This window comes from Leptodactylus fuscus, chromosome 10 (genome assembly GCF_031893055.1).
Source record: "Leptodactylus fuscus isolate aLepFus1 chromosome 10, aLepFus1.hap2, whole genome shotgun sequence".
NCBI classification, from domain to species: Eukaryota; Metazoa; Chordata; class Amphibia; order Anura; family Leptodactylidae; genus Leptodactylus; species Leptodactylus fuscus.
Genome location: NC_134274.1, coordinates 33,667,082 through 33,688,820, shown reverse-complemented (window position 1 = coordinate 33,688,820; position 21,739 = coordinate 33,667,082). Strand labels below are relative to the sequence as shown.

Genomic DNA, 21,739 nt, shown 5'->3' with positions numbered 1-21,739 from the left:
GGCCCCACGTTGTGGAAACGCAGCTTTTTTTGTTGCGTTTTTTTGAGCCAAAGCCAGGAGTGGATTGAGCAGAAGAGAGAAGTCTAAGAACTTCCTATATATTTCAAATTCCTTTTGTAGCTATTCTTGGCTTTGGCTAAAAAAACCTGCAACAAAATCTGCAACAAAAAAAGCTGTGTTTCCGCAATGTGGGGCCTTAGCCTAAGACAAATTCATCACAGCATCGTAGAGTCCAATGTAAGCAACAATATTTAAGTTTGGGATAGGTTGGCTGTAGGGAATTTTGTTCACATCTCTTTGATCTTGTGACAGTCATGGTTCATGGCTAGGATATGCCATCATTTCGGCCTAGAGGTATGAACACCCTTTGGCTATTTCTCTACACATTGGCGATCCCATTCATTTACCATGTTAGGAATTACTTCTCCATTTAATGGGCTCCAGCTCTTGTACTGTTCTTCACTGAAGCCACAACGGTATGCTTCAGCTTCTGTGCGCATGCGCCAGACCTCAGGTGCATGCACAGTGAAGCCAAGGTATAGTTCCCTGTCTTCAGTGAACCACTGCAGATGCGCCAGGCATACTGGAGATGAAACCTGAGAGATTCCCTGCAGAGTGGATAGACAAGAACACCACTCTGCAAAGGAAAAATAAACTGAAGCAGCACTGCAACATTTTATTCTGAGTGTCAGAGAGGGTTCTGAAAGTTTGAAGTGGTGGCATATTTTAGCAGTGTGTCGTCATTCCCAATGGTGGAGAAATCCATTTAAAGGGTTTGTCTCATCTCAAGAATCCTATCGATACTGGTAGCTTATGTAAATTGAAGACTTTTCCTAAATACATTGCTTTAGAAATTCTGCTTTGTTTGCCTGCTATGTGAATTTATTCCTCTCATTGTTTACACTGCATTGCTATAACTATGGACCTGTGAGATAGGACAAGTGATGTCACTTAGTGCCGGCAGGACAATCTAGTCAGCTAATTGCAGTTTCCTGATAAACGAGTCTGTTATCTCTCTAAGTAAACACACAGATAACACTGAGTCCATTCTCTACAAGCATCTATATATTATGTGATCTGCATAAGTATTGTGATACTACAGTGAGGTTGGGGGGAGAGACAGCAGACAAACTGCTGAAAGAAGGAGATGGAAAAACCCCTTTAAATGTTGAGATATCCTCAGAACAGGCCATCAATATCTGCTCTTGTTCATCAATGGCAGATCGATGGGGTTTCTGGGTCTTGGACACCCCACCAATCAAGGATAGACCATCAATATTAGATACGTGGGGGGTTTGATGTCTGGCACCCCCACTGATAAAGTATTGTTTATGACTATGAGTTCAGTGGGAGTCTGACATCCCCATTGATCAAGAGTAGGTCATTACTATCAGATTGAGGGGAACCCAATTAAACCCCCATTGATCAGCTGATATCAGCTGGGAGCTGAACTGTAATAGAGCAGTAGTGTATGAAGTGCCCATCTGACTCTGCAGATATCAGTCGATTAATGGGGGGTGCCAGGTATTGATCCCCCACAATCTGATATTTGGTCATGAACAACCCCCTTTACAGAGGACCTGTCATAGGGCAGATAGTCTTTTAAACCATTAAAACAAACACAAATTAAAACCAACACGTTCAAAGTGCAGACAGATTTATTCCTTCTTGTACAAAGTATAAAATATGTCCCTATATACTTATAATTTATGCAAACAGCAGGTTTTCTGAGGTATTACTCTTACAGTAAACAGAACATCTCTTTAATAAATTAAAGCATCCTAAGGCAATGATTCCATCTCTACACAAGTCAACAATAAAGCTTTTCTTCCCAGGATTATAGGCAACAGCAGTTGTCTTCCATGTCGTGAGCGCCAGCTTAAACTATACTCAAAAGGTTTCCGTACATAAATATAAAAGGTCTTTCGAAGTGAGCGCCAAAGTGCTCGGCACATTGAGAACGCAAACAATAAACTATAATGATCAAGGCTTTTATGTCCTACATCGGGTTCACTTCAGTACTTCCTAGTGTCAGCAGTTTATGACCTACAATATATGGTACCAAGATTCAATGGATTATCGCTAGAGATAAGTGAATTGTATTCGAAACTAGAGTTTGGAATACCTCGCTCCCATAGGAATGCATGGGAGCGGCCGTACAGCAAGGGGTTAAGCAGCCGGCGCTTAACCCCGTGCCATACAGTCGCTCCCGAGGTATTCCAAACTCGAGTTTCGAATACTATTCGCTCATCTCTAATTATCCCATATAGCTTTCTAATACCTGCTCTGGTTGACCCCTTCATTTTAGAAGGATCCCACAAAACAAGATCCCAATAGCGAGCCTGCGGATAAATCTGGCAGCGAGTACTCATACAATCCAAGTTAGATTTAGTCCAAATAATAATAATAGTGTAATATGCTCCGTAAGATTCTATACATAAGGTATACTGTCCTAGAAGCATGCACAAAGCAGGCCATCGTGTAGCTGTCCTATCAATGGTGGCATCGTTTAGAAGATCTCGCCATCAACTGTATTAACTATACCATAAGCCAGCCAGCCAAAAAAAAACAGCATGGTTTAGCAAATTTAAAATGTGCGGTTGACTGGTTTGCAGCAATTACATAGCCGATTGTTGGCTGAAATCATACATTTTGGATGACCAAAATCAAAGGTGTATGCCCACACTCAGCGCCGCCAGGGCCCCAGGGAGGTCAGCATTTTTGCTTACCTAAGCCAGTCCAGGACAAGCTGTCCTGGACTGGCTTAGCGTCACCGAGCGGTGGATTGGGGAGGTCCTGTGGACACAGCGCTGCTCCAGCGGCCTCCCCTCACGCTCAGGCAGAGAGCAGGTCCTCTCCCTGCCTGCTCTCTGCCTGCTAACACCGCTCCACCCCCCCTTTCTGTCGTCCGCCTCGGGCAGCGAAAAAGGTAGGTTCACTCCTGCCCACACTATATGACTCCATAATAGAAAGAGCTGTATGTATTGCACAAGCAAATGGACTCTGTGGACAGGACCCTGTCGTGTGCAAGAGCCCCAATACTCTCAAGCCAAAACCAGACTAATAGAAGGAAAATATATATTCAATGAATAAATCTCCAAGCATGTTTGATACAGTTCTGGCTGTTTTGTAGGACCATGCATAAAAGCAAGACGCTTGTAATTTATGGTTAACTTTGTTGGCTTAACAATACTGATGCACAGGACAGGAAAGATCACAGGTTTACATAATAGTAGATCAGATGGGACGAAACACAGAGCGGCAGAGATGACGTAAACTCTGATAATCTGCTTAAATCTGATTCAGGGGATAATTTGACAGTATTGTCCATCTGTGACCCCTGGAGTCTAACCGCAGTAAGGCAGCTTATACTAAACAGGCACTGCGGAGGTGGAAAGCATCGAACAATGGCTCTCTAAAATAATTTCCATGAAAAAAGATGATAAATTCATACTTGGCACAATGTAATAACACAGTATAGTATTAGAAGTCCATAATAGACACATAATAGAGGATTAATCGCTCAATAAACTAAACCTTACACACTGGCAGCAATCTCGGCGTTGGCATTCCCTTATTATTGCAGATATGTACAGTGGTCGCTGCCCAGGATAGAGCATTGCTACGAATACATGACTGATGCCAGGGGTTAGGATCTCTCATTCATAACAGCCAGGCTCCATTCTGGGCAGTTTCCCATGAATGCCGCTATGGTGTGTGTGTAACAAGATGGCAAAACATCCGAGAGTGATCGCCCCGTCCAGCACAAAATTAGACAACGCAGTTCTATGGGAAAAAGTACAACAAAATACATCCCACTACACTGGACAAACAGCAAGTCACAGTGTTACAGTATATGGGAATACTGCCATAAAAAGAAGTAGCTTTCCACTCCAAATATGTTTTGAAGTCCACAGTGTGTTTGGCAAGAGGAAAACCAAAATCAAATCTGATTTGCTCTAAAAATCTATAAAGCAGGAATAGCGTACAAGTTCCTTGCATGGTAAAGGCCGACATTTTTGGTTTAAACCTCAATAAGTGTAACATTCTGCAGGTATTTTGGGCTAAAAATAATGTCATTGGGTTTCATTCTAAATTTCTGTAAAAATCTGTATGTATAAGCATTACAATACACGCTGTAGAAATCTGCTTATTAGCTAGTACTGTAGACTCCTTGTGTTATGATGGCTGCCCCTCTCTAGGGACTCTAGGGCAGGGGTGCTCACACTTTTTCAGCATGTGAGCTACTTTATAAACTGACCTAGGCAAAAGATCTACTACCCATTTCTTGTGGGCGGGCCTGTGGGCGGGCCCGGGGCAGGCATGTGGGCGGGGGTGGGCGGAGCGTGAGAGCAGGAGACAGCGGCGTTCTGTGGCCGCCCAGGGATCCCCGGTGTCTGCTTGTTCACAGCGCAGGCTGAGAGTTATCTCTGGACACTGGCAGGCTGGGGCTGTGGCGGCCCCACCAACCAGTGTCTGGAGATGACTCTCAGCCTGCGCTGTGAACAAGCAGCACCCCGGCTCCCTCCAACCCTAAGAGCGGGGAGCGCGTCATCCCCCGGAGCTGCTGCTGCCCAGCCTGCAAGTGTCCGGAGTGCTTGTTCACAGCGCAGGCTGAGAGTCGACTCTCAGCCTGCACTGTGAACAAGCAGACACCGGGGATCCCTGCATCCCGCGATCGACCTATACGTCCTTTGCGATCGACCAGTAGATCGCGATCGACGTATTGGACACCCCTGCTCTAGGGAGTCCGAGCATTTACTTCCTCCAGGCACCGTTCCAACCAAAAATCATGTAATTCGAACCAACACTGATGCTCCTCCTGTGTTCACTGGTGGTTATCTGTACTGCGGGGGCCAGCTAATAAGCTATTCTGTAAGCCCCCATAGCACAGGTAACTCCCTGGGTGCACCACAAAGGCAGAGGGAGGTGTTGGTTCCAATGGCATGAGCTGAGGTTTGAGACGGCTTGGAAACCCTAGGTTTGACACCTAAAAACACAGAAGGAAGTAACTGTTCAGGCTCCCTGGAGAACCCCTTTAAGGGCTAATAAGCAGCACTGTAACACGGCTTATACACAGAATAAACAATAAAAAGTAACATGGTAAGCTTTAAGCCGCCATACTTGTACCATGTTCAGCGCCGTCTTTGCCACTAAGGAAGACATATCACCACTTACACCAACTGCAACGGTTACTGGCAGCATGCAATATATGAATTAGGCAATGTACTGTTAGGTGGGTGGTCCCGATTTATCTGCTCTAGCCATGGACCGCCCACCTGACAGTGTTGGAACTCAACATGCTAATCACGTTCTGGTTTCTTAGAAGCGGTACCAAAAACAGAAAATTCTAACGGCACCAGAATCAGTGGAGCTCCTATTAAAGAAAGTAGAGAGTTGGTGTTGGTAGAAGATGTGAGATGTCCTCTTTATCGATGAAGCCATAGCCCTCCATTCTCTTGCCCTTTTCTCACCCTGACAGCATGCCAATCCATCCATAAAGTCCACACATGGAGGGAGACCTCAAGAGACCGCTATCAGCAACCTCCAATGCGCTGGTTTGTAGTTCGGAACAGCTAGGAATTTAGCGCATGTGCTTTGGGTTTTCATCAGAGGTTCCTGATAAAAATCCTCTATCTGTGGCCATATAATGGATAGTGTGGCAAGCTTGGGAAGGGGGGTAGGTGTAGCTTCATTTATGGTGCAAACCGTCCTAGAACCTCTATAAAGTATTCCATAAATTGCCTATTCTAATGTTTGACGCACCCCTAGAATTGGCATATCTAAAGTGGCCAACTCCTTCAACGTAACGTCTAGCAAGGAATTTAGAAGTCAACATAGAAAAATACAGAGGTCCAACCAGTTAAAGATCTATCATCTGAAGATCGAAACTCATTAATGGAGGAGACAATATTACCCTGGAATCGAATACATAGAAAAACCTGCTACAAAATAGACTGGCTGGTATTCTATACATCCATATATCTATAATAAAACACAATTATTGTGGTAGAAACCGGAAGAGAACGTCCAAGAAACAAGCCTCTGGGAGGAAGCAAAATCCCAAGGTCTATGAAGACGGGCACAATACACAGTATGGCAAGCTGAAATTCGTACAAATAATATATAACTAGACAACGTGATATTTCAGCAAGATCGTAGCAACTCGTGCTCTTGCTTCTGTCACATACAAAACTACATGAATCAATGCCATAAACACACGAACGCCATTCTAGGACCAGGAAAGTATTTCCTTGTCGCAGAAATGTTGTCTTCATCGCTCTGGTATATCGTCTATATCCAGCATGACTTTACATGCAATACATTAGATATTCTAACTGAATAGTTAAATATTTTACTGAAGTCTCCAACTCCAGACGTCTTCAGTGATCGGTATTACCCAGTAGAAATAAAATTAAAAAAAATCACAAAAACCTTCCACAGAGATACATAGTAAGTTTCCATGGTCATGAAATCTTCCTGCAAAAATAAATCTCTGCCACTGAAACACTATGTTACATGTATATACAAGCCAAGATGGCCAAGTCTTCTAGACATCCACTAACACCACGGACTATACATATTGCTTTCCCCCAGTTAATATATTTTAGTCTTGCTGTTGTTGGTTGCGTATTGTTATGCAAATAGAGAAGATAATGTAAGTGTTTATATAGGACTGTGTGAGGGGGTCTGACAATAATGAGTTCCACGGGCACGAAACATGCGGAGAGAAAAGTGCTGCTTCCAAGTGGACACCCCAAACGGAAACCCGAATGCAGATGTGAAGCGGGCCTAATGTGAACTACCCCTTACACTGATTCATCTGGTGGAAAGTGAAGAGAAATTCCGCTTCGTTTTCCAGCTACCTGTGAAGGGCATTTGCATTCAGTCGTGGCTTTCCAGATGTATGGGCATATACCACAGGGAGTCTCAAGCAGTGGCACCCACGGAAAGATCAAGCAGCTTACTTTTTTCAGCATCCTGCTGTGACCTCTGGCTCACAGAACCCCGCTCTATGATGTTCATCCTATCTAGTTCTGGTAGGGAATATGGACAGTGATGGTCTATGAGACCTAAATGTGGCAAACCAAATGCCCCAATGTTGCCCTGCTTGTATTATAGTCAATTGGATACAGCCACAGCCATTTTAAGCTGTTGAAATAATCAACTCCCTTTAAAGAGGACCTTTCACCACCCCCATCAACCTCAGCTCTTGTCAGTTCATCACTTAATAGACACTGCTCCACTGATTCTGATCCAGTTGGAATTTTTTCTCTAGCCCTTACATTTTCCAAGCAATCACTTCTGTTAGTCCGGGACCACCCACTTGACAGTAGAGAGCCAAATTATCCTGAAACTATCTGCTCCAGCCAAGACCCATGCATTTGAAAGAGATCCCAATTAGCATATTGGGTGCAGAAGCTAACAGCTCTGGTTACTCAGGAATGGTGGGGGATACAGAAAAATTTCCAATTTTGCTGGAATCAGTGAAGCAGCAACTATTGCTTGATGCAAAAGAGTTGTAGTTGGTGGAGGTGGTGAAAGGTCCTCTTTAAGGCCACGGCTACGCGGTATCTTTTTGCAGCTCTACGAAGTGATTTTTTAACTACTGAGCTACAGTGGCAGTCCAGGTATCTGCAGTTTTATGAACTTCAGCTGTAACTCAGTAGTTAATCAATAGTGCTACAAAAAAGTCGTGGTGTATCCTTGGCCTAAAGGTTTACAATTCCTCACATACCATAATGAACATCTAAAGGGTTTCCTATATCTACATCTCTGACATGTAGTCTTCTTTATGATGTATATGCAATAATGGTATACATCAACCACAAAAATATTTCCATCCCTAATATATACACATTAGTGATGTCCATTATAAACCTCTTTACATTGTGTCTGTGACACGTCTATACATTTTCTTGAAAAATTTTACATTTTTAGTTCCCACAGTATCCTGTAAAACACATACATTATATTTTATGAATAATTTTCTTGCCAAAAAGCAAAATAAATCTCTTCAATTTGATGACTGAAAATGAGCCTGTTTAGTGCGATATTATTGACATCTTTATTGTGAAGTTATGTGCTCCCTTCTGGAGCACTAACGCCTTCTCTGCTTATTGTAGCACGCACATAACTTCATAATAAAGCGCTCAGTAGGCTATTCAATAACCTTACACTACAGGCTCCTTTCATATGGGGAGAATGTTTCCAGCAGGGTGCTTTAAGTCTATAAATATACATAGTAGAGCATAACGCTGACAACATTTGCTGTAGTCGTCTAGTCCATTCAACGCCACGAAGTAGAAAATTGTAAAATCCTATCTACACAAGTCTTTACATTAATAAAGCATTGTAAATAAACAGTAGGATTATAAAGCGCTTGGTAAGATTTGCTGACCTGCACAAAGTTTATTACAGAGTGACTAAAAATTGCTACTAAATCCAAGCAAACGCCTAAGTCTGTTGGTAGAAAGTGAAAACTGTGATATTTACAACAAGAGCCGTTCTTGCAATTCTTCCAGGTGTCTCGCTCGGTGATAAAGTTCCTTTGTTGCAGGTCTGATGTTGGCACCGGCTGTGTCTGCAGTACAATGGCGGAGCAGTCACTACTGCCGCTTTCCTGCTACAACCGGAGTTCTCAATGGGTACACAGTCTCCAAAATCTAGACCAGAAAGTTCACTGTAAACCAAAACCCTCAGAGTTGGAAATGGCAATGGTCAGCTTTTGCTTCAGCTCCTTCTTTGTTTTGTAGGGAGGTAAGCACAGCTGGTTAAAGCAGGTGTGCGCTGTTGGCAGCCTGGAACAAACACAATCATTTTTTAATATTTTTGGCAAAAAAAAAAAAAAGTCTGTGAAGTCTTACACCTGCAAATACATTCATGACGGAGAACAATTTCTAAATCTGACATCAATGTAATCTCTATACAGATGGGACCAGACTTGGCTGATTTTAGTTAGTGTTGGGTTCACACAAGCGCTTAGGTTCCGTTCGGGATTCAGTTCCCATATCCGCTACGTTTTTTAGGCAGAAACCCAATGGACCCTATTATAGGCTAAGCAGATTGGATTTCTGTTTTTTTTGGATATCCAAGTGGACCCAAAGAACGGAAACCCAAGTGCAGGTGTGAACTTAAAGGAACTGTCATTTCATTATTATTTATATACTCGATACTCGAGTATAAGCCGAATGTTTCAGCACAGTTTTTGTGCTGAAAAAGCCCCCCTCGGCTTATACTCGAGTCAAGCAAAAAAAACAAAAACATGTTCTTAAATCCCTCCTTTCCCTAGAATACATATAAAAGTAGAAAATGACTGTGAAACACACACACATTAGGTAGCCCTGTGTCTGAAAGTGCCTGGTCTCCTGTTCCATCGGGAAGGGGTTAATAGGAGCACTGCACATACCCTATATTCAGCCAGGCTGAATTCCAAGTGGAGGAAGAGAAAACCCAGTCCTCAAGCTCAGAGAAGGGGTAGACAGACAACCAAAACACCCCCACCCCTTTCCCAGCACCCAGCAACTACTTAACCCAAAAACTCCGACCATTTTAATTTTTGAAATTTTGCAGTAGCTGCTGCATTTCCCCCCCTAGGCTTATACTCGAGTCAATAAGTTTTCTGTTTTTTTGTGGTAAAATTAGGGGCCTTGGTTTATATTCGGGTCGGCTTATACTCAAGTATCTATCTATCTATCTATCTATCTATCTATCTATCTATCTATATAATTTATTTATCTCTCTACAACTGTCTAGGATGGTGTGTGTGTGTGTGGGGTAACGGTTATATAGCAGTAGACTGCTTAGGTTGCCTCTAAAGGTCCGGCTCGCATTATATATACATGTAATACTAGATGTTAGCAGTGTGTTCTCAGGTACAGTACACACCATGTGCAGGATGGACTGTCCCTAGCCATGCCCAATTAGAGCGTTGCTAATGAGACTTTAAGGCGAAGTCCCCACATAGCAGAAGACAAAACACTGCAGAACAGAGTTTCCATTATTACCAGTTAGTAGAGGTTTCATTTTTGGATATCTTGAAATTCAGGTCCACCATGCCTCCAACCGGAACTCTATCACTTCCTGTAGCAAAATGTAGAAACTTCTTTTGAAGATCAAGAGGAAACCCGAGGACAACATCCCATAAATACCTGCAAAATGAAATGGGATATGAAAAATAGTCTTTTTTTCCATGAAGATGTGGCTACAAGCTAATCTGCCAGACTAAAAGGCAAATGGGCAGGGTCTATAAGAGGATATACTATAAGTCATTGGCAGTATGTTTTGTAGGAGCAGTGATATTCGGCAGGACGCTAGTGACATTTTGGACTCCAGATATCAGTAAGACAACAAGTGAAGGTGACTCACGTTATTCCTTACAGTAAGTATTTACCAAACAGGAGTAAAAATATTGGCAAAAAGAACCTGCTTCTGATATAAACCAAATACAGGGCGTGTAGAGCGTGTGCATGACACATAGGGAATATAGCCTTATGATAAGGTGGCAAAACAAAGCTATATCAGTAACATGTCAATCCTGGTTCAATATTTTAACATTTCAGTGCAGAAGATAAGTGAAGAAGCTGCCCATAGCAAACTATCATTTCAGGTGGCCAACAAGATCAGCTGTTATAGGGAAGTGCCCTGTTATCTTCTGAACAAATTGCTGTAGATGGACCTTAAGCATGTAAGCAAGATAACACAGAATGTGTTATTCACATTGAGTTAGAAGACTGGCTTAAAGGGATTGTCCAGGGTTCAAGTATGTATGGCCTATTGTCAAGATAGCCCATAAATACCTGATCATAGGGGGCCCTGACAGCTGGCCCTTGGACGCCTAAACAGTGGACACCCCCTTTAACAGATCTCTTTCATCTACTTGTTCCCTTGTAGAAGAGGACATTTTAGAGGACCTCAAAGCATAGGAAAAAGACTCCAAAAAAAGAGAGTGCTAATCCTGAAGAATGGAAAAGCCTACAGTAGATTACTAAATTACTAAACCAAAAATTGCTGAACTCTTCTGGATTCTGGTTTTATAAAGAAAAATATTCCTGGCCTGGCTCCTAGTGAACATAATGTAAACCATCAGCGGTGCCCACATACTGAAGGCTAATGCCCTAGCTCACAGCAGTGGGAACGGCCAGACTTTTTCTTCGGACACAGACCTTTGACCGTAGCCTAAATAAATCTGTCTAAATCGCATTGTGAATGTGCCCATAGAGACATCCGTTACTCTGTGAAACCTCATTAATATGGGGCGTATTTACTCGCCAAGTTCTTACACAAATAAACTCCACATACCTGATAGTAAGATCTGTTTTCTGGTATCCGTCATAGTGTGTGTTTTTCTGGAGTGCATGCATGTCTAGTTCAGGGCTCCCGCACACAAGAATCTCGACTTCTTCTGGGCGAAGTAACTAGAAAGAAAATATCAGTTTTCATAGAGATCTGAAGTAAAAGAGCCTCAACATTCCCTTTTTTATTTTTATTTTTTAAATCAACCTTTTATGTATAGTACTACTAGGAGCAAAAAAATCTAGCTTCATTGTAAGGGTCTTTTCACATGACGGAAAATGAAGAGAAAATCTGGCATTTTCGCGTGGACTAACTGCAACTGGATGCCGATGAGGTGCATCAGCCTTCTGATGCACCCGCGGCCGCAAAATAACGCCGCGTATACGCTCCTAACTCCCATTGAAATGAATGGGAGCATTTTGAGCGCATCATCTGCCGGCACGTGTATACGTTTCAGATTGCACTCCACTTTCCTCCGTGTGAACTTACCCTTACATTGCAGCTTTTTCCTCATAGAGGGGACACTTTGTAATGTTCATAGGGATTTTGTGTCCTGTTACTCCTAAAAAGGGGTCTGGGAAAAGACTACGATATAGTGTTACTTACCATCAATGCATTAGATGAACAGACACTGTGAAACCCATAGTAGAACGCGGAGAACTGCTTGTAAATGGATTTATTAAGGAGGAAGTCTACATAAAGTTGGACGTATTCTGAAACGAGAAACACAACATGTACTATAGATATCAGTTTTATATGGATTCCAGTCTTTAATTCCATGGTATTACCTTTCCTATTCTGATTGGTGACGGGGATTTTATCACCACCCGGTTTAAGATTATAGGATTTAATGACTCCAAATTCTTCCTGAAACACCTAAAACATATAAATGATAGATATGAATGTACAATGAAATAGCCATAGGAGCGTCCTGAAGAAGAATCCTGTAAGTTATATTAGCAGAAGTAGCAAAGTTATTACAGTTGTTGTTCAACAGTATATTAGTCATGACGTATGCTTAGGATAGATCATCAATATAATATTGACATGGGTCTGACTCCCCCGCTGACCACACTGTAACATAAAACTAGCAAAAGAGGTGCGTGGCCTAGACATGGTGGAGTAAGGACGTTTCTCTGCAGAGCTCCAGCGGCACCTATCCTGTCTACGGGGCTAACCCGCTCCAAAACTCTCACCTCTCCTCTCTTGGAAGTGTTGGTTCGCAGAGTTGAAGAGAGACAGGAGAAGATCCTGTCGGGGTTTAAGTCTGAACTCCAGTCACTATCAGAACAAGTCTCAGTCCAGCAGCAACATACCGTCTCCATTGATCAACGATTGATGGCTGTTGAACAGTCCTTGTCTACTCAACGCTCTCTCAACCGACCTATGCTACTGAAAGTTGATGATCAGGAAAATAGAGGCCGCCGAAATAATGTCAAGCTGCGTGGTATCTCTGATGCTGTTCCCTCTGCCGAGCTTTGCTCTGTTGTGACGTCCATCTTCAATACTGTCCTCTCTCGTCCACTAGACATGGAAATCCAGATTGACATAGTGCATCGTGTGCTTGGCCCCAGGCGCGCTACCTCCACAGATCCCCGTGATATCCTTTGCAGAATCCACTTCTATAAGGAGGAGGAGATCCTTCAAGCGGCTTGGCTTCATGGCCCAGTTCCTTTTCTGGACAGTCAGATGTCTCTTCTCCCTGATGTTTCCCGCCGCACCCTGGGCATGCGGCGGCTTCTGAGGCCAGTTCTAAAGCTCATTCTGGACTCTGGAGCCATGTACTGGTGGGGCCACCCCTTCCACCTCCAGGTCCGCCGCAACAGAGCAGTATTCACCCTTCACTCGCCTGATCAGGCAGTCTCCTAGGCACAATTCTTGGACTTGCCCGACCTGTCCCTTCCGGATTGGCTTGAAGATCCGTTACCGTCTTCTCCACCAGCTGACTGCTCCCCCTCTTCCTCCCTATCTCACCGACAGCGCCGAGCGGAGGGCTCTCTACCTACTCCATTGTAATGAGGAATATCCTTTGCATTATTTGTTACTCCTTGGGATGTGCCCTTGCTGTTGGACTTCTTGGTGCCTTATCTTCTTCGTAACCTAGATTGATGTTCAGTTTCTCCTTAGTTGTATCGTTGTTAAGTATCTGTTGCCCTGGTGGTGGACATCGCGGACTTCGTTCTATGCCATCCTCCTTCAGTGTCTCTTACCTTCCCGGGTTCTGGTCCCATTTCTTAGTTCTTTCTTGACATCCAGTTATGCTGCTTGGGGAATGGATAGCTCCGCATTTCTGTACTACCACGCCCCTCACTGTCAGCTAGGCTTCGCAGCTCTCGGAGCACATACATGCCTTCGCGACCTGCTTTAGTGGGTTTTCTCACTGTTCGATATTGTCCGCTCCTGGACTAGCTGGGTTTGGAACTGTTTACTTGATTTGTCTGTTCCCCTCCTGTTGGTGAGAGGTCCTATGTTGCTTTTTTTTTAGATAACCCATTTCTGTGCAGGAGCAGCTCTCACCATCTCATCCCCTAGGTTTCCTGATGCACACTATAGTCACTACTCGGAGTCTAAGTCGGAATTCTCTCTCTGTACCTACCAAAATCCTCCCCGCGACATATGCTTTATGTGGTCAGGGCCTACATTCCTGGCTTGTGGAAATCTTCCAACATCCCTTCCCTTCGTCAATGGATCAGTACATTGGCTTCTCCCTCAGGGCACCCAGAGGTGCAGTGACCTGATTGGCTGAGGCCCAGAGCCGGTCGAAAGGTCTGGCGTGGAGTTTGGAGTTCTGGTGTGTTCCCCCCCCCCCTTTCTTTTCTTTCTTTCCTTTTGCCCCTTTGATTGTTATTGTCTCGATTTTTGTGTCTCTGACTGTAAAGTTGAGTTTTTTATTCTCTTGTTTCGCTTATTGCTATGTCTTGGGGCATGTTGGGCCATGTATTCTGGTCCTGTCTTGCCTTGCTTTTGTATTTCATTGTTGTTTATATATAAATAAAGAATGTATAAAAATAAAAAAAAATAGCAAAAGATTCAATGGGAAGGGGTGAAATTAGCAGAGTCCATTATTCACATTGTATTCCTATATTGTGAACAGACCAGCATACAATGAAGAATATGGGCTGATATGGAAACTTCCACATCTGTCTTCAGTTGATGATTATACATTTCCATAAGGCCACATATGTAATATCTGGTAGATGACAGACACTCATTATCTGGAAAGAAGTCAGCCATATTTAAAATTTTCATCCAATAGTCACTATAGTGCAGTGTGTCATCACAAGAACCATCTTTCTATGGAAGAACGTTCCTAGTGAAAGATTTATGTGTGGTGATCCTTTCCATGGTGTCATTAAACCAGTAAGGTCAGATTGGACTATTGTAATAGCCAATATGGACTAAATGGACCGACAAAAAAAAAATAGGATGTGTTCTATTTTTGCTCACTTTTATGAATCCCTCAATAGACTCAAATCTGTGAGGGATCTCTGAAAGCTGAAGGGGCCATGGATGCAAAACGGCAATGAAAAATATCCCTTTATCACAACCGTTTTGCACCTCTGTTGTCTGAATAAAGTCTGACTGTACCAATCTACTCCTGTCTAATGTGTATGGTCCTTTCTAAATATGGACGGAGAATGTTCTTCATACAAACCTGGAATGTTGAATAGAAATCTTCCTCTACGTTGCCTTCATAGGTTAGTAGTTCATTCAATCCATGGGCAAGTTCCTAAATGCAACAATCGATAATTAATAAAGTCATCTTAACCATTGGACTCCATGTACATTTTATTAACTAATACGTCATCCTATTCATTTATATGGCTCTTCGCACATGTCCATGATTTTCATTTCGTGAACCAAGCTCAAACATTGACGTACATGGGTCAATAGGATGCACAAAGATGCTTTTCTCTTATCACAGACTTATAAGTGACCCATAGTCATGTGCACATAGATAACACACCAGCTATGATACATGTTATAGGCTTCCATGGAATGAAAACCATTAAGTGTAGACCCTCACCCTATGGAAAGAGCTCACATGCAAAACTGTCATGTTCAGCCTTACTCAAGGCCAGGACATTTTTCGTGCCATTCCAACACTTGCAGGAGAAAACTGCCCTTTGGGCTCTTACCTACTGCTGTTTTAGTGCTTTCAGCAAGAGCTAGTCTTATCTAGGTTCATGTGGCCATGGCGTGTTGACCACTGAGTGCTTCATGTCAATGGTGCACACGTGTGGCCCTCACTCCATTAACTCCTATGGAGCAGGAGCAGTGTTCTTTTGTATCCCATTAGAAGTGAATGGAGTGGTGTCCATGCACACGCCATCACCACTCCAGTCACATGGGGCAGTTGTGGACTTACAGGGGCTTGACACCGTGTGAGAAGACACTTACTCCCTATCCATTGTCTACAATGGGTAAACCCTTCAACCCTCCAGAGCCACAATTTTTTTTTTTTCAGGGAGGAAAACATTTCCTTGTAAACACATTAGGGAACCCTATGCCTGGTTATGCCAGTTTTCTGTGTGTCATGCAAAAAACTTCAAAAAGTATACAACAAACCCAAATTGTACTCACTGGCATGATCTGATACAGGTCGTCTAGAGTGACAGATGCAATGCCAACGGGTATGTTCTGGTCACAAGGTACTATTGGAGGACTGAGTAGCTTCTTGTAGCAGCAGGGTGGAAAGCGGATATCTAGAGTGATGCTGTTATAGACGGCCAGACCCATCAACTGGTATTGTTAAGGATAACACCAGCCATACGGATCAACTAGTTCTCTGCATACGTATTATTTTGATTTCTGGTGAACTGGATCAGATTATATTATAAAGTAACTTCTATACTTCTTGTGTAATGAAAAGTTCAAAACAATAGCATTAATTTGCTAAGACTAGACAACCCCTTTAAGACCACCTATAATGGAAAGTCATTGCAAAGAGTGGCTCATGCAACAGTATTATTTATTCTGCATTTAGAATCATATCAGATAATATTCTCTAACTGGTACCAGAAAACCTTTTATGTCTTTTGTATACGGTTTTGGATTGTTCATATCGGGTAAAGCGATATAAGGTACTGGAACTTGCAATAAAAAGGATACAGTTCCAACTAGACGAAATTCAGAATAGTTGTCGCACTTAAAACTGCTGAACCAGTGGAAATTGGAGTCTTTGTGATATGTGAACATACCTGGAAGAGATGGAAGCAGGATTAAACCACCAGCAATATCATTCCAAGACCGGGAAACCAAAGGTGTTATATTAACATGTAATAGCTCATGGTAGTAAACATCACTCAGTGGTGACAAGAATGCCTCTTGCTATTTATCCCTGGAGCAAAATGATGCAATGGACTAAAAATGTGCTAGTAAGTTTCCATAAACAGACATTGAACACCATCTCAGCTGATCGGCAGAGGGTCCAAGATTGGCCATTCTTGGGGTACCACAACATGAGAAGGGTGCCAACACGAGATAAATAGTGTCTAAGGTTTGGCACTGGTAAGGCTATGTGTAATAAGTAGAGATGAGCGAACACTGTTCGGATCAGCCGATCTGAACAGCACGCACCCATAGAAATGAATGGAAGCACCTGTGACGCCGGCCGCCGGCAAAGTCAGCGTCACAGGTGCTTCCATTCATTTCTATGGGTGCGTGCTTTTCGGATCGGCTGATCCGAACAGTGTTCGCTCATTTCTAGTAATAAGTCAGGACTTTACCCCTTAGACAGAGGAAGGATTCCGCTCAGGCTGTGCATCAGCCCAATAGGATGTCTTATTCCAGTAGATGGTGGAGCAGGACAACCCTTACACAGCCTGAACAGAAGCCATACCATGGAGCACTGCCCCGACTCTACCTACCCAACAGTAGGGAACCATCCAGAAGAGCAGTGGCAGAACCCTAACTTTTTATTTTATGACTGGAGAACCCCTTTAAACGCAGGGCTCCGATATGAGCTATGGTATGACCAGGGAGGGCACTGTACTTGGTATTGGACCACAGGAATCCAAGGTTTGGTTTCAATGACCTGACGGGTAATATATCAAGTGTCGGTTTAGGTGCAACAAAGTCACTTCTATAGGACACAGCATTTTTTTTTTACATAGGCCTCAATTAGTCTTTACCGTGAAGCTTCTACTCTACTCTCCCCATCTTCAATACTTTAGATTTTAGGTGGTAATTTAGTTAGGTTTAGTAGATTTTGTTTTGTTCTGATTTATGTTGGGGAAAAAGAAGGATCAGGCATGCTGAATTGTAATATGCCCAATCCTTCCTTTTCATAGGAGACATTGTCTTGTCTGGCACCGGCGTACTCTTCTCTGCATATTACGAATAAATTGATGCTACTTTTGGTGCACGAACCAATCGGAAGGAATAGCTATCAGTCTTGAGCGTATATGGCCATCTTCAGACTTACCATAGTCCGGGTGGAAAATTTGTCTGATTAGTAAAAGAAACCATTCTTTTGTCAGACCACCCAAGTCCAGGCCAGCTTCACCCATAAAAGTAACCTTCAGCTTCTTCTTCAGATCAGCTCTTTTTCGCGTAAGCTGTAGAAATAGATGGTTTAATGGAGTTTACATGTTACAAAAGAAAGCTTTTCACAAAATGTTATTTAACTAGGATAAATGATTGCCAAAATGAGGCCCGAGTAAGATAAAAATGTCCAGCTCAATAAAACCCTGACTTTGACCCAAAGCTGCGTGTCTGTCTAATAAGATAACCCCTACATGTTGATAGTGAAGCTGGCACATCATCAATCTCCATTTGTTTAAAGTAGCTTTGGCTCGGAATCCAATATTATTTCAGGAAGTAGCAGACGGCTAAAAAAACTGTGCAAAGGTGTACAGATGTATGGACGTAACAATAGCTACACCTACAAGAGTAAGGCAGTATGTATGTATTAAAGGGATATTCTGGCCGCAGACATTTAGGGCATTTACATTAGATATGGGCAGGAGCGCCATCTTCCATAAGTTATGAGATTGGTAACTTGTGCCATTAACTTTGTTGGGCCTTCATATTGCGATCACCGCCTTTTCACTTCTAAAGTAAAATGGAGATACAGGTGGAATGAATGTAGGCAGGATAACTTTCATACAATCAAATACAAAATACCCATTAAATTCCCCCTACTGAGCCTGATCCAACCACTACTCTGGTGGTTCCAGCTGGCCCTGCACTGGTAATGTCTCTTATTCATGTAACCACTTCAGCCAATCCTTGTTCTCCATGATCATGCGCCGTACATGCGAATATCGCTGCCGAAGCCATTCATTGGATGGAGAAGTTACGTAATGAGATCTGTCCCATTATCACCGATGGCCACGGCAGCATTGGAAATGTATATGGCAAGTACTGGATATTTTATACCAATCCCCACTTCTATGCATTTTATAAAACCCTGGACAATCCCTTTATTTGTCCTCTCATATTTTGTTTCGTTGAGCATGGATTTTATTCTAATAGGTCAGGAGGTGCCTTAGTGATGTCTCCACCAAAAGAAAACAGGAAAAATGTCAGACTCCCTTCTGTCTAAGGTTACCTAAAATCTGCAGAAAAGCCTAAAAGGAGGTCCAACAGAAAAACCGTGTGAACACAGACAATGAAAAGTCATTGGACACCAATAAACTTTGATTCTACGGATGGAAATGAGCTATTGTTGTAATGTATGGACAAGCCAGAACAGGAATGCTCTATGTAACTGTCTCCATTCCCTTTTCTCTAACAACACCATTCCCAGTGCACATAGTTTTGGCGCTGATAGGCGAACTAGATTATCTAGTGTCAAGTGGGTGGTATTAGGCAGAAACAGGCAAGGGGGTGTGGTTCATACCTCCTCCAATCAGAGGCAGACAATATCAGAGCTCAGAATCTCCCCTCTTACCTTCTCCTGCCTGACACCACCCACTTGACATTAGAGAGTCTAGTTAGGTTATCAGACACCAAAACTAACTGCACTGAATGCTCAGGAATGGCTAGTGAAAAATTCCAACTGTGTTTGAATCAGTGGATGGGTTCATATTAAAGGATGAATAGAGTTGGTGGAGGAGGTGAAAGGTCTTCTTTAAATTCATATTCGGGTATGTAACAAATAAGGGCCCATACACAGGACCGGACTTTATGGCGATGTGCTAGCCATTGTAGTAACAGCCAGCACACGGCCCATGGACCTATTTTTTCACATGGACTACAAAGACAAAGAACATGCTATGTCACGGAGCCCTTGATAGGCTTATGTCTATGAGGGACCTGTGAAAAAGCATTACCCTTGGGTATATACACTGTAGATGGCACTGCCATGTGAATGCCGCCTATGACAGTGACAGATCAAAGAAAATCGGAGTGCAACCTCAAGTGAGCAACAAAGGAATTTTATAAATCTTAGCTCGGTCACTTTTAACCATTTTGTTACCTCGTCCAGTGAGTCGCTGACCAGTTGTAGCCTCCTGACTTTGATATTAAGAAACAGCATGTTCATATCTGGTTTCTGCCTCCGTGACACTTTATCCACAAGACTTTGCTGAAAGGATTAAACACTGTATTCAGGGTTCAGGTCTGTAATGTTTTATTTTATCAGTATTTGTACAAGTCAATCAAACCGACATTGACCCAACCTGGACTACCATTGACTTGAGTGATGAAACTGCGGTTTATATCAAGTTAGCCTACCTATCAACAGGTGGAATTTGTAATGTGTGCACTGCGCATTGATTGCCACCATTGTGCAAACCTCAGGGTCTTGCATCATGTTTGTGTTGTGAGGCCCAGGCCTGGCTCCGTGGATGGGCTTTTCGATTGCAATGAACTAAATTTACTTCTGTTTTGTAATTTTTCCCGTATATTGCTTAGGCTGTAATAATGTCTGAAACTCACTAATGTAATAGTGGATTCTATGTTACGGTTTACACAATTCAAAGGCAACGTTTGGCCATGTAATATGCAAGTGTGCCTCAAGCTTGCACAAATAAAATGTATTAAAAATAACCCGATAGGCTAAGGGTATGTTCACACGGACACAGAATCCACCTCAAAATCTGCCTGCAAAAAAGGTTCCCATTCATTTTACGCTTTCTTTTTCCCGCTAGCAGGAAAAAGAAACGAGATTCCCCTTCTTCCCTCGGATTCCGCAACTGAGACTTCCAATGCGTCCGTGGCGCGAGACTCCCCCCCGATTAGGCCCATTCATTCAGGTCTAATCAGGAGCAGAATGCCGCGACTAAATGACGGTGCACTGCATAGCCGGCTAGCCGCGCGGATTTTACACGGTGGAATTTGGTTTCTGCTGTGTGAACACACCCTTAGGCCACAAAAAGGCAGCCAAAAATTGCATTTTTCAATTTTTGCCATTCAGCTGCATAGTTTGCTGTGTTTTTTTTCCATCACCCCATATGTCTGTAGGGAAAAATGCAGCATTTTTGCAGATATAATTCCTGCACCACTCTGCAGGAAAAGCACTGGTGTCTGTTTTTGATAGTTTTTTTTGTGAATTGTATGGATGAGATTAAATGAAATTACATTCACTATGCTGGCTGTGTAAAATGCAGCCTTTTTGCAACAGCCAAACACGCTACGTTTGCACAAGTTGTGGCCTTAGCCTTTTATGCTGGAATCACACATACAGTATGAGGCCTCATTCACATCTGCGTCGGTAATCCGTTCGGGGGAGTCCGCATCGGGAATACCAAACGGAGATAACAAACGGAGTGCAGTGAAAGCACACGAACCTCATAGATTATAATGGGGTCCGTGTGCTTGCCACCAGATCTCCACAGAGAACATGCAGACAGGAAAGTACTTCATAATCTACTTTCATGTCCACATGACCTGTGCGAAGATCTCGTGGCAAGCATATGGACCCCATTATAGTCTATGGGATCCGTGTGCTTTCACTGCACACCGTTTACAAATGCATTTGGTAGTCTGTTTGGGGAGGGTCCCCATGTGGACTCCTAGGAACGGATTACCGAATGCAGATGTGAACCAAGGGTCACCTTGCTATGGCATTTTTTTATGTAATTTTTAGAGCCAAAGCTAGAAGGGTATATAAACCAGAATACAGTTGCTCCTATAGACTTTGTTTTCTTATTCGATCTATATTCGACTCTGGCTAAATTCACATTTGCATTGGAGTCTCCGTAGTAGACTTCGCCGCTGCACAGAGGACTTTTCTCTCCGCCGATTTCTATGGTACAAGTCATAGAAGTGTACCGTCGGGAGTGTCCTTCACCATCCAGTATTGATGCTGAGCTATAAGTCCGACTCCTCTGACACTGCAGGGATATCTGTACCGAAAGCAGCTGGCCTTGGACAGCTGATACCGGCCGGCTCCTCTCCTATAGATCAATTCTGATGAAGGTCTAAAGACCGAAACGTTAAAAGGAACTATTGATCTATTGCTCTCTGCATTGCCGTTTTTTCTTATGTCCTTGGC

General features: G+C 43.0%; 1 protein-coding gene across 1 annotated transcript in view; it reads right to left on the bottom strand.

The window, feature by feature from the left end:
• Positions 1-2,436: 2,436 nt before the first annotated feature.
• The window catches only part of HECTD2 (HECT domain E3 ubiquitin protein ligase 2), an 80,567-nt gene continuing 61,264 nt past the window's right edge, over positions 2,437-21,739 (bottom strand). The window contains exons 12-21 of the mRNA XM_075257934.1: positions 19,721-19,828; positions 17,723-17,855; positions 16,408-16,496; positions 15,880-16,038; positions 14,951-15,025; positions 12,084-12,171; positions 11,902-12,008; positions 11,302-11,417; positions 10,008-10,151; positions 2,437-8,801 (exon numbers count right to left, since the gene is read on the bottom strand). Of these exons, the coding sequence (XP_075114035.1) occupies positions 8,681-8,801; positions 10,008-10,151; positions 11,302-11,417; positions 11,902-12,008; positions 12,084-12,171; positions 14,951-15,025; positions 15,880-16,038; positions 16,408-16,496; positions 17,723-17,855; positions 19,721-19,828 (1,140 nt within the window). The 3' untranslated portion in view covers positions 2,437-8,680. The remainder of the gene's footprint in view (positions 8,802-10,007; positions 10,152-11,301; positions 11,418-11,901; positions 12,009-12,083; positions 12,172-14,950; positions 15,026-15,879; positions 16,039-16,407; positions 16,497-17,722; positions 17,856-19,720; positions 19,829-21,739) is intronic.